At 49.2% G+C, this 11,666-nt stretch overlaps 1 protein-coding gene across 6 annotated transcripts in view; it reads right to left on the reverse strand.

The window, feature by feature from the left end:
• Positions 1-11,666, reverse strand: part of znf521 (zinc finger protein 521) — a 140,975-nt gene that overhangs the window by 74,569 nt on the left and 54,740 nt on the right. For 5 of the 6 annotated variants that reach the window (XM_080778641.1, XM_080778640.1, XM_080778639.1 and 2 more), the window contains 2 exons: positions 941-4,518; positions 92-176 (listed from right to left, as the gene is read on the reverse strand). In XM_080778641.1, the coding sequence (XP_080634767.1) occupies positions 92-176; positions 941-4,162 (3,307 nt within the window). In that variant the 5' untranslated portion in view covers positions 4,163-4,518. The remainder of the gene's footprint in view (positions 1-91; positions 177-940; positions 4,519-11,666) is intronic. The other variant, XM_080778637.1, reaches the window with a different exon arrangement.

Raw genomic sequence — 11,666 nt, forward strand, 5'->3', positions numbered from 1 at the left:
CGGAGTGCAAAACATACTCTCTCCCCAGGTGGAGACAATGACAAAGGCAAACAGAGAGAACATAATGAATGACACATATAAGATCTCCTACCCAGCATGTGATTGGCCACGTGGACCTGGATGTCCCATTCACTGTAGAACACCATCTGACATTTAATGCACTGATAGGTCTTCTTCTGTACAAAAAGCCACAAAAGGAACAAGATGTCGTCAAGAAACCATACAATTTTTGTGTTATCAATATTGCATTGCTTTTCTTTTCTTTTGACATTGTATTGCTGATCTACGATCTATTCTATCCACCGTCATCAATCTATAGCATCTCAATGGGCTCTATGCACACAGAAGAACTCTTCCTACTTCCGGGCCACTTCCCTACTTCCCAAGGTGTTATACCGATGATACTAATTAAGGTTCTGTTCCATTTAGTGTGCAGTGGTTCTCAAACTTTTTAATTTCAAGGACCCCCATAACTCTGATAGTGTACAAATGGAACCTTAGGGGTCCATTTGTACACTCTCAGAGTTACAACTGTACAGGTGAGAGGAGATGAAGTTCGCACACCAGCCAGGTCCTGAGCTCCAAACATTATTTCATATAGAGATACAACGTTTCGACCCCTTCGGGTCTTGGTCAGACACCCCAACTGTACAGGGCCATTATATTTGGAACCCACTCAAGAACACTTCACAGAGTGTTTCCAGTGAGCCAACTGGAACAAGAGTTGAATCAAATAGTTGAATTCAAACTAGAATGGAACAGAGCCTTCATTAGTATCATCGGTAACACCTGTGAAGGAAGCGGGGAACCTGTCCAAGGTCTTTCCAAAATGGCGTGTGTGCATATAGCCCATTGCATTCTTCAAAGTTGACAAGGCTATTTTTCCCCCAAATATACTGTTATAAACACAACACTGTAATTGTTTGGTTTGGTTCACTACCTCTTCAGTGTTGGAGGGGCTGGCCCGGGGCATGGGGGACACCTGGGGTGTCCTGTGCTGCCCGCCGTTGCTGTCCCCCGTCTGTTCCCGATGCACCGTCTGAACGTGGTTCTGCAGCTCGGCCTCCGTCTCGAACTTGACGTTGCAGCTGGAGCATCGTGTCTTGGGAGCCGTCGTCGAGGACGTGGAGGAGGCGGAGGAGGATGCCGAGGAGGCCACTTTTCCACCTTTTCCCTCCCCGGGGCTGAGACTCTCCCCCTGAACCCATGTGGTGGTTGCTGGGGTGGTGGATCCACCCTGCTGCTGCTGCTGTTGTTGATGATGTTGCTGTTGATGCTGCTGCAGTTGTCTTCCTCCGTTCACCGTCGGGCTGGAGCTCTTGGAGCCGGCGACCGCCACACAGGAGCTACAGAGGCCGTAGGGCAGCCCGTTGATGTCCAGCTTGACCAGGTCCTGCTTGGAGCGGAAGTCCTTCAGGCAGGAGGCGCACTTGAAGAGCTTCTGACCCTGCAGGTGCTGCTGGTTGTGGTGATGCATGATCGTGTTCCGGCCGATGGGGTGGTTCGTGGACATGGTGCCCGTCTTCTGCATGTGGAAGGTGCCGTGGATCTTGAGCTCCAGCGTGGAGGTGACGGTCTGCATGCACACCACGCAGCGGAAGCCCGTCAGGGAGTTCCGCAGGTCGGGGTGCATCTGGCAGTGCTCCAGGAAGTCCTCCTCGCTGTGGAGGGGCATCTTGCAGATGCGGCAGCTGCCCGTGTCCAGGCTCTTGCTGTGGGTGACCTTGTGCTCGGTCAGCGTGAGCAGGGAGGGGAAGCGCTCGCCGCAGATGGGACACATGTAGTGCTTGACGGGCCCCAGGTGGGTCTGCATGTGCTCCCGGAGGCCGGGCTCGGAGAAGAAGGTGCGAGCGCAGACGTTGCATTTGTGGGTGCCCTTCATCATGTCCGCCTTCCTCTTCATCATGGCCCTCTCCCCGGGGCGAATGTTGTGGTCCCTCAGCTGGTGGTTTGTGAGGAGCGACTCCATCGTGTACGAAGCCCCGCAGATGTCACAGCTGTACATCGGCTCGGCCGTCTCCACCTCTTCGTCTCCGCCGCTTCCGTCGTGGTTGTTGTGGGACTCCACCACGTCCCCGGCGCCCGCCGCCCCCCCGGCACCGTGGCTGTTGGTCAGCAGGCCCTGCAGCTCGGCGTCCTCCTTAGCCTGGCCGTCCGCGCCGGCTCCCGCGGTGGAGCCGTTGGCGCCACAGTTCTGGGCCTTGCCCTCGAACACACAGTGCTTCTCCCTCAGGTGCTTTTCCAGCAGGACGATGGCGTGGAAGGCCTTGCTGCAGAAACGGCAGTTGTACTTTTTGCTGTGCGTGGTGATGTGACACTGCAGCTCCACCTCCGTGCCGAACGACTCCCCGCAGAAGATGCAGCGGTGCGCGCGGCCCTGGTTCTCCAGGTGGCTGTGTTTGACGTGCAGCTGCAGGTCCGTCTCGTGCCTGAAGTCCCAGTTGCACGAGGTGCAGCGGAACACCTTCTTCTCGTTGCTGTGCTTGACGGCCAGGTGGAGCTGGGTGGACACCTTGGAGTCGAACACCTCCTGGCACAGCGTGCAGCGGAAGAACACAAAGGTGTGCATGTCGATCAGGTGCTTCTGCAGGTCGTCCACCGACGTGAACTGCTTGTCGCAGCTCTCACAGATGTAGTACGTGGAGGTGATGGTGAAGTGCACGGTCACGTGCTTCAGCAGGGACTCCTGGTTGGGGAACTCCTTGTTGCACTGCGGGCAGGTGAGCTGGGGCTGCAGGCCGTCCAGGTGAGTCTTTAGGTGCGTCTGGAACAGGTCCAGGCTGGTGTATTTGGCCCCACATTGGTTGCAGATGAACTCGCTGGCGGCGCGGGACGACGAGCCGCCGTGCTTAAATAAGGCAGTCTGTTCGACGGAGATCGGCGAGGAGGGGCTGAGCGTGCGCAGGGACTTCTTCCCGTTGTTGATGTAGTTGAGCGCCAGCGGTATGTTCTTGTGGTTCTCCTTGATGTGCTTGTTGAGCTTCAGGACGCTGTTGAAGATGGGCGAGTTGGTGCAGTAGGAGCACGAGTACACCTCCACGATGGGCTCCTTGGGGGTGATGGCGGCGAGCGGCGAGTCGAAGCGCAGGCTGCCGCCGTCGCAGTGGATCTGACGCACGTGCTCCTCCAGGGTGGTCTCCGTCAGGAAGCCCATGAAGCACTGCGGGCAGAAGAAGGCGTTGCTCTCCTTGGCCACGGGGCTCGGGAAGCCGTGCGAGCAACGGATGTGCTCCTGCAGGCCGTTGAGGTCGCCCATCACCTCGGGGCAGAAGTTGCACTGGAGCAGGGCGTCGGGCATGCCGGCCAGGAGCACGGCGTGGTCCTCGACGCCGTGGTGCACCTGCTTCAGGTGCTCGTTGAGGTTGAACAGGGACGGCAGGACCTCCAGGCAGAACTGGCAGGTGTGAGCCTGCTCCGGCTTGTCCAGGTGCATGGTCCGCAGGTGGATCTGAAGCACGGCCAGGCTGGAGAACACCTGCTTGTTGCAGTAGATGCAGCTGTAGGAGATCTTCGGCTGCTTGGAGGAACGTCCTCCTCCTCCCGTGTCCGGCGCGTGCTGGGCGGCCCTCTTTCTCCTGCCCCGCGCCTTGGGCACCGGCGGGGCGGCCTCCACCATTGTGGAGCTGTCGACGGAGAGGTTGGAGTCCGGGGTGGTGCTGGAGACGGAGGTGTAGCCCACCGTCAACAGAGAGGGGCTGTTGCTGTGGTTGCTGGATTCGGGGAGCTGGTGGACGTCCATGTGAGCGTAGAGGTCCTCCACGGACAGGAAGTGCTCGGAGCAGATGGCGCACGTGTGACCCTTCCTGTCGCGGCTGTGCGCCTGGTCGATGTGGGTCAGCAGGGTGCCCTCGTCGCTGAAGGGCTCGTGGCAGTAGATGCACTGCAAGGCGGCGCCCAGGCCTCCGTCCTCCGACGGGGAGCACTCTGGGTGGCACTCGGCGATGTGCCTCTGCAGCTCCTCCGGGACGTCGAAGCCCTCCTCACAGCGGCTGCACTTGCGGGTCTCTTTGTTCAGCTTCCACTCGTCGGTCCGGGAGAGGCCCGGCCCGCCCTCCTTGCCCCTCTCGTGCACCTGCATGTGGCCGTGGAGAGAGCTCGAGGAGAGGAACCCCCGGCGGCACACGGGGCACTTGTGCGGCTTGTTGGAGGCGTGGGTCTTCATGTGGATCTTGAGGTGGTCGCTGCGGGAGAAGGCCGAGTCACACTCGCCACAGTGGTACTTCTTGTCGCCGGTGTGCAGCTTGACGTGGCGGTCTCGGCTGCGCTTGTGCTTGAACAGGCGGCTGCAGAAGGTGCAGCTGAACGGCAGCTTGTCGCCGTGGCTCTGCTCGTGGCGCTTGAGGAAGCTCAGGCGGCTGAAGGACTTGTCGCAGAACTGGCAGGGGTACGGTAGGCCGGGGCCCCCTTCGTCCTCGCCGAAATCATAGTCTTCACAGTGTCCTGGAGAAGTCTGGTCCTTGCTGGAGGGAGACGATGCAGGCCACGAACACAAAGGGTCATCCTCGATATCAGCACCGTCTGTAGAACAAGCAGAGGACAAAGAGAGAGAGAAGCCGTTGAGTGTCAAGTGCTAATTTATGCTTTGTTGCACAACGGTGTCGCTCACTGAACATCAGAGATTTCCAAGCTAACAATGTTAGCTTGGAAATCTGTTACAGTCTGTTTGGCAAGCAACACACATTGACACACATTGTTAACTTGGATAAGAGAGGAGTGAAGTCAGCACGATAGATAGACAGGGATAAGGTGTTAAGGGCTCATTTGTTATTCTGTTGAATAATTAACCTTTTTTTTCTGTGTACACTAAATCTCAAAGCTCAAACACTCACAATGTTTTGTGTTGCGCCGCGTTGTGAGCTTGTTGTTCTTCTATTTTTGGCTACGCCTCCCCCACATAATTTGGATGCTGGGGTTCAAGTGATTAATCACAATAATAATGAATACGCAGCTGTGTATGAATTCACACTTGTTTGAAACACAGAGCTATATTTTCCTTAATGGAAACAATACTGCTTTTTTATGTTATCTGGATAAAATGTACCTCAAAGTACAATTAGAAGAAAAGCTAAAGTGAAAATGCTTTCACTATAATTAACCTTGTATGTGGCCATCTAATGGCTTTGCCCACTGAGAGTCAAAATGCAATGTCTTTGACATTTAAAGCCGACACATGGCAATGAGTGTGCTTCAAGACGTACACCCAGCATGAGGTAAATTAGAACAGAGTTCCTATTATTCTTCAACAATTCCCAGTATTATATTCTTTAAATATATTTTTTATCCCACGATTTTGTAACCCATTTTTCACCCCTGTGTCAATCATCCTAGCCAAATTCCCAGTATTATATTGAAAAATAAGAGGCATTAAAATGACCGTAAAGCTAGACTCCTGGACTTATTTTAAATATTAGTAGTAGAGTTTTGTTAATATTGTTAATATATTATATTACATTATAACTAGAACGTCTGCAGTGGTTGGCAATAGTCCCCCTACTATTCCACCGAGAAAGGATGCCAACTGTTTGACAATGTCAAAAGTGATTTGAAGCCCACCGGATTGTAAACTAGATGTACCACCATCTTTATTGTAGTTTGGACATCGTTGCAATTACCTCTCTCTATCGGGACAGATATACTGTACAACCTACAGACTGTAGCTTTAAGAAAAGGTCTGGAAAAGAAAAGTACGTGGACAAACAGTTCATAAGGCCAACGGAGAAGATTAAATGTGCAATTTAAACGTGGGCTTTGCATAGCCTTAAGGATAACCCCCTCTGCTGCGAAAAAAATATGATATTTATGAAACATGGGCCCTTCAGCACATCAGTCAATAGATATCAGATTATAGAATATGCATTATTATCATATTTGTCAGCGTGGTCTGAGCTGAGCCGTGAGGCAGCCAATACTGGATGGATGAAAATGCCGGGGGCCAGTGTCTGTGTGTGTGTGTGTGTGTGTGTCTATGCAGAGGGTGTGGGGTGATGGCTTGACGGGGAAACGGATAAGGGAGGAGGACGGTACAGACAGTTAACTAATTCACTCAAGGACAAGCAGGTGCAGAGAATGACCAGGGAACGTCAGACAACTAACAACTAAATGCAAGTACATAACTAACACCCCCATTCGTACTGCAAGCCCTTTAATGTGTCCCCATTCAAATCACTTCTTTGTCCACGCACGTCGTTCCAAAGTGTGATATGAATGGAAAACACAGAACACCACTTTCCACAAGTTCAAAAGGTTACAGACCATTTCTTCCTCGCTGGCGAATTCTAAGTGCTGTGAACTTCCTTACTTAAATAAAACAACGTAATCCCAACCTCTTCGGAGAAAAAAAATAAAGAAACAAATAGTGTCAAAAGGCCAGAACTTGTAACGGGAAAAACAAGAGGAAACTGCAGAGATTTATGGGAGGGACAAAGGAAAAGCATAAAGCTCATTCCAGGATCCTGCCTCTGAGTTCTCCTTCAGCTGACACATCCAAGTCTCTCTCCCTCTCTCTCTCTTTCTGTTGTTTTTTGCTGGGAGATCTGCCCTTTGTCAGGATAACGTGCCCTCTCTGAGCACTTAGCCCCATCAGGGCCTATCTTCAGGAAACAGATGGGGTCGGAGGCCATTCCCCTGCCCCTTCCAAACTGCTGAAAGCGGCATATTGAGAGACCACCTCCACACCGCACCGCAGCCCTCCCGGAAACCTCCTGCCCCTGGCACGGTGCCCGCTCCGCACACATACCCTATATCTCACTCAAGGAGCAGAGCCTGATTTACTTGTTCTATCCATCTCATCCAGGTCTCTCTCTCTCTCTCTCTCTCTCTGTGGTTGGAGGGAGGATGGGTGACTCAGTAGTATGCCCTCCTCCACAGAGGGGGGCGGATCTGCCCTCTCTCTCTCTCACTCAGCCTCCTCCCAGGGTATGGGAGAAGAAGAAAATGAGCACAGTGCGAGAAGAATGACCCCAACCAATGCCTTACAGTCAAAGATATTGGCTTGGAGACAATAGCATAAAACAAACAAAACAAATGGGCTTGTATAAAAGGGGCTAGATGAAATTCTTCTCGTCTAAAAATGAGGACGCCTTTGCCCTAAGCCATCGCCGGGCTGTCAAGACAAGCTCATTTCAGTTTTTGTTTTCGCTCACTTGATTTGTTTTCTTTATTTCGGCCTTCTACTGCACAGCGAGACATACAGTACATAATGCCACATCTGCCGGGCACAAGCGGGAGTCGTGAGTCACATAGAGGTATGGTAAGAGTGTACAGTATGTGTGTGCCACTGCTTGAGATGAACTGGCAGATGCTTAATTGAATTAACTGGCTCCACGGTGCCCAATTGTTGTTAAACGCAGGCATCTTAATGGTCTAAATAGGTGGCGAAATTGCTGGGCTGTCACTGGCTCCGTGAGCAAAGTATTTAAATGACACAAGCACTCTCCAATGTCCTGTGAGTTATACCAACTCAACTTCTAATAGCATTCATTGCTCCCCACTATGCATTAGCTATGCTGGTTTAAGCTTAATACCAGAGAGCAAAACAGGTGGTTGCTAACTCTAGCATGAATGTGTTTACAGTATGCCATCTGATTGGATGCATTCAGATGGTTTATTCAGATGATTTCTTCCCGGACTCTGTGACAATTATATGCATGCACACAGAAGAGTGCGCGCACCACACACACAGTACACACACACACAGTCACACACACAAACACACACACACACACACACACAGTACACACTCACACACACACACACACCACACACACACACACACACACACACACACACACACACACACACAGTCACACACACAAACACACGCCGCCGCGTCACAAGCACAAATGTAAACACACACAGTCAGACGCACGCACACGCATGCGGCATGCATTCAGAAAACACATGGCCGAGACAAGTGTAGTGAACAACAGCAGATGAAAGCGCGAGGCTTCCTCAGGAGACGTCAAGAGGAATAGAAGAGAGAGAGGCTTGTTTTTTTCCCTCCTTCTTCACCCAGACAAGAAATGCCCAGGCCTTCGGCAGCCCTGAGTAAATAAAAGAACGGGCCTTACTTCCCCGTCTCTCGGGCCGGGGGCCCGTGCACGCCAGCGCTCTCTGTTGCTGCTGCCAAAGGGGATGCTGGGGCCTGAAAAACTACACCCTGCAGCTGAAGGGCTGTCTTTGTTGGTCTGCCAAGGCCTTCCTGAGCCTCCTCCAGCCAACAGCCTGTCACGTCCTGGGAGGAAGACCTCCATCTTAGGGCCTGTCCCTCTCTGGGAGTTTCTCTCCCTCTCTCTCTCCCTTTTAAATGTCTCCTATATGGAACAAAACCCTCTCACTAGCGGCACTCATGCAGGGGGACAGCGTGAAATGTGTTGGACATCTGCAATGTCACATTTACTAATGGCGTGAAGAGCGATTCGGCCATTGGCTAGACGTGTAGAAGTATAGAAGCGTGTATTTGTACGTCTTTAAAATGTTCTGATGATTTGAAAATGGAGGACCCTGATGTTATAACAAGCGCTTTTCATGGTTTCGTCCACAAAGTAGCAGTTTTTGCATTGACTTTCATTGAAATGTACCCATTCTACATACTGTAGTGTGAATACAAAAATTCAAGAATTAATCGTTGTCCTGAAATATGTGTGCGGTTAATTGTGACAATGATTACAACAGCGCCATAAGACGCAAGTCGTAATTTTTTAATTATGAAACCTAACCCCCCCCCATCAAATGCTTCCTTTACCACCCCTTCGCATGCGAATCTCTGATGCGTCCAAAGCCAGACTGAACTACTCTGTGTGTGTGTGTGTGTGTGTGTGTGTGTGTGTGTGTGTGTGTGTGCCACCTCCTCCATGTTCATTTTTAGCACCCTCTCCCTAAGTAAATACTCTTGTTCAAATAAAGCTCCTTGGTGTGAGGCTGTGGGTGCCATTGCTCTTTCTGTAAACAAAGGCATTACTCTTAAGAGCCTTGATGTTGACACGCTCTTGACTTGAGCATTGAATGAATGTCTGAATATCATATTGAGAACTTGAGAGATTCATAAAATATCTTCTTAAGAGAGCGAAATCCTATTTTTATGATTGTTTCTTTTTCTTTGCCGTTCTACGCCAATATGGCTACAATACAAACAAAATATTACTTTAACACAGCCTAACATAAGGGCGCCTTAAAGCTTCAATCCGTAACTTTTATGCCCGACTCATAATATCATGATACCAATTCTTACTGCTAAAGTAGCATATGGGGCAAAAGAATATAGCAATTATTCTTGGTTATCACAGCTAATTTGACATTGATGTACAGTGTTTAGAAAATGTCTTACAGGGATGATGTGTTAACAAGTACAAATACAACTAATTAAATGGTATTTACTTGAAATGTGCTGGAGCTATTCATTATTTATTACCAAGTTAAAAGTGCCCAAATGCTAATTTGACATTCTTTAGTAAAAGTACTCTATACGGGGTACTTTTACTTAACATAATATTTCATCTAGGCCTACAGTACATCGTGAAAAGCGTCCTCAAAACAAGTTCACTACACATTATGGTTTTCCTGAAAAGGAAATAAAGACTTCTCAAACACGATGGCACCACTTGCAAAACAAAAGCGGAATAGTGTATCCTAAGCAAAACGCGTAGGTTTGGTCATGTACTTGGTCTGCTCTTTTTTTCCCCTCAACACCAAACTTCTTCCCTGTAAATAGCACTAAGACAGCGTTGAAGTTCTGCTATTCTCAGCGAATGTTCCCCTCAGAATAGGGAAGCTACAGTTCAAGTGGTTACGAATATTTCAAATAAAATAAATAAGTTCCTTTCACACAGATTTGGTGAGCCCCTGTGGTAACTGAGGACCCCCCCCTAGAGGCCCTGGACGCCCTGCTGAAGACCCCTGTCCTACACAGTAAAATCCTCTGTTTTAACTTTGACAACTCAGAGCGTGTAAATGCGAAACGGCTCCATTCCTACACTCTCTCAGAGTTCAATGAACACAGTGGATTGACAGCGTAATAATTGTTGGGAGCCATAATTTGTTCGATAGCGAAACTGGATTATGAAACGGACCGAAACCCGGATTATGTTCAATGACCGGAATATGGTCTTCTAACTGTGAGAATGTGCCACTGTCAGCGTCGCATGCATTTGCTGTTGCTAAGTCATTGCATGTTAGGCCTGTACACAGGCGTATGTGATTGTTCGCTTTCATCCGGTTTCATCCGGTCCTGATGAATCACACTCATAAAAGCTTACATGGTTTGTGTGACTATTGGCACCTGTGACTTCCTGTCCTCGTCCAGGAAGCAGTTCAAGGTGGCTTATCTCTATCTGACAGCACCGCAGAGAACTCTAATCTCACTCCAGGACCTTTATCTTATCTTATCTTATCTGGAGGACTCCTCTCACCTGCACTGGTTCCCAAACACTGGGTCGGGACCCATTTTGTGGGTCGCGGGACACATTGTTATGGGGTCCCCTTATAGCTTTTGTTTCCTACATTTGGTTTTCAAATTGTAATTAGTAAAAACAAAATTCAATGATTTCTTTTCAGTAATTTAATGAAATAAAAGGAAAATCTAAGAAATTAGAACAAATATTATATTTATATATATATATATATATATATATATATTTATCTACATGCTCACAACGCGGCGCGAAGCGACACATTTGTAGATCTGCTATTTTCATTAGTTTAGGCCCCGGGCGAATATCTCATTTTGGTTTTGGGTCACGGGCTAAAAGGTTCGGGAACCACTGTAATCTAGTGGACAGGTATAGGCTACACGTTGAACTCCTCAGCATTCATTTATGGGAAATTGAGACCCATGCATTACAATGGGTGGCTGTGCTGCGCAGCGCGTGCCTTCCTTCTCCACTCTGTTGTTGTGATCGCCACTTTGTGAATATTTTTTAACACTACGACAAGCGATTACACCGTTTTAAAAGTGGATTTTCATGACGAGCAACTCGGCGGTCGGCGCAGTGGCTCTTCAAAAGGTTAGTGAAAACACGGCAGGGAGATCTGGAACACGACTGTTTAATCACGGCATTAAAACTCTTAACTCCGAGCATAAACAAATGGAACCAAATGGAACTGCAAGGGTTCATTTGTATACGTTCAGAGTTACAAATGGATGGATCAAAGCTGTCCGTTTAATTAACAGTTAATTGAACTCTAGATTCAAATGGACAAATGGGTGGATTCAGCACTGGTATAATGTAACTCACTCCGATATTTATTTTTTACACTCTCGGAGTTAAACGAACACGCCACAACATTCTTGCTACTGTATGTGTGCCACATATAGCTGAGAGATCTGTAGACAGAGGTTGTCATAAGTGATGTGTGTTTTGTGCGAGTGTGTTTGTGGCACATAGGGGAGTGGGGATTCATTGAATAAACAAAAAGCTGACAACTTGTCTGATGTAACACCGTGACCCCCACTTCGTATTCAGAGACAGGGGAGCTTCTGTTCTTTTCTCTTTTTTTCCCTCCTTTACAGTTGCTGGGAAAAGTAGCGAGACGGTTTTCCCGGGAGACGAACGCATGTGTCATCTCCAAGCATTTCCTTATTCTGATGCCCCAACAGGACCCGCGTGTTTGAACAACACCGTATTATGTACGGTACCATGTATGTGACACTGCCACTTAAAATCTAAACA

This window comes from Protomyctophum bolini, assembly GCF_963924005.1.
Source record: "Protomyctophum bolini genome assembly, chromosome: 12".
In the NCBI taxonomy this organism is placed as follows: Eukaryota; Metazoa; Chordata; class Actinopteri; order Myctophiformes; family Myctophidae; genus Protomyctophum; species Protomyctophum bolini.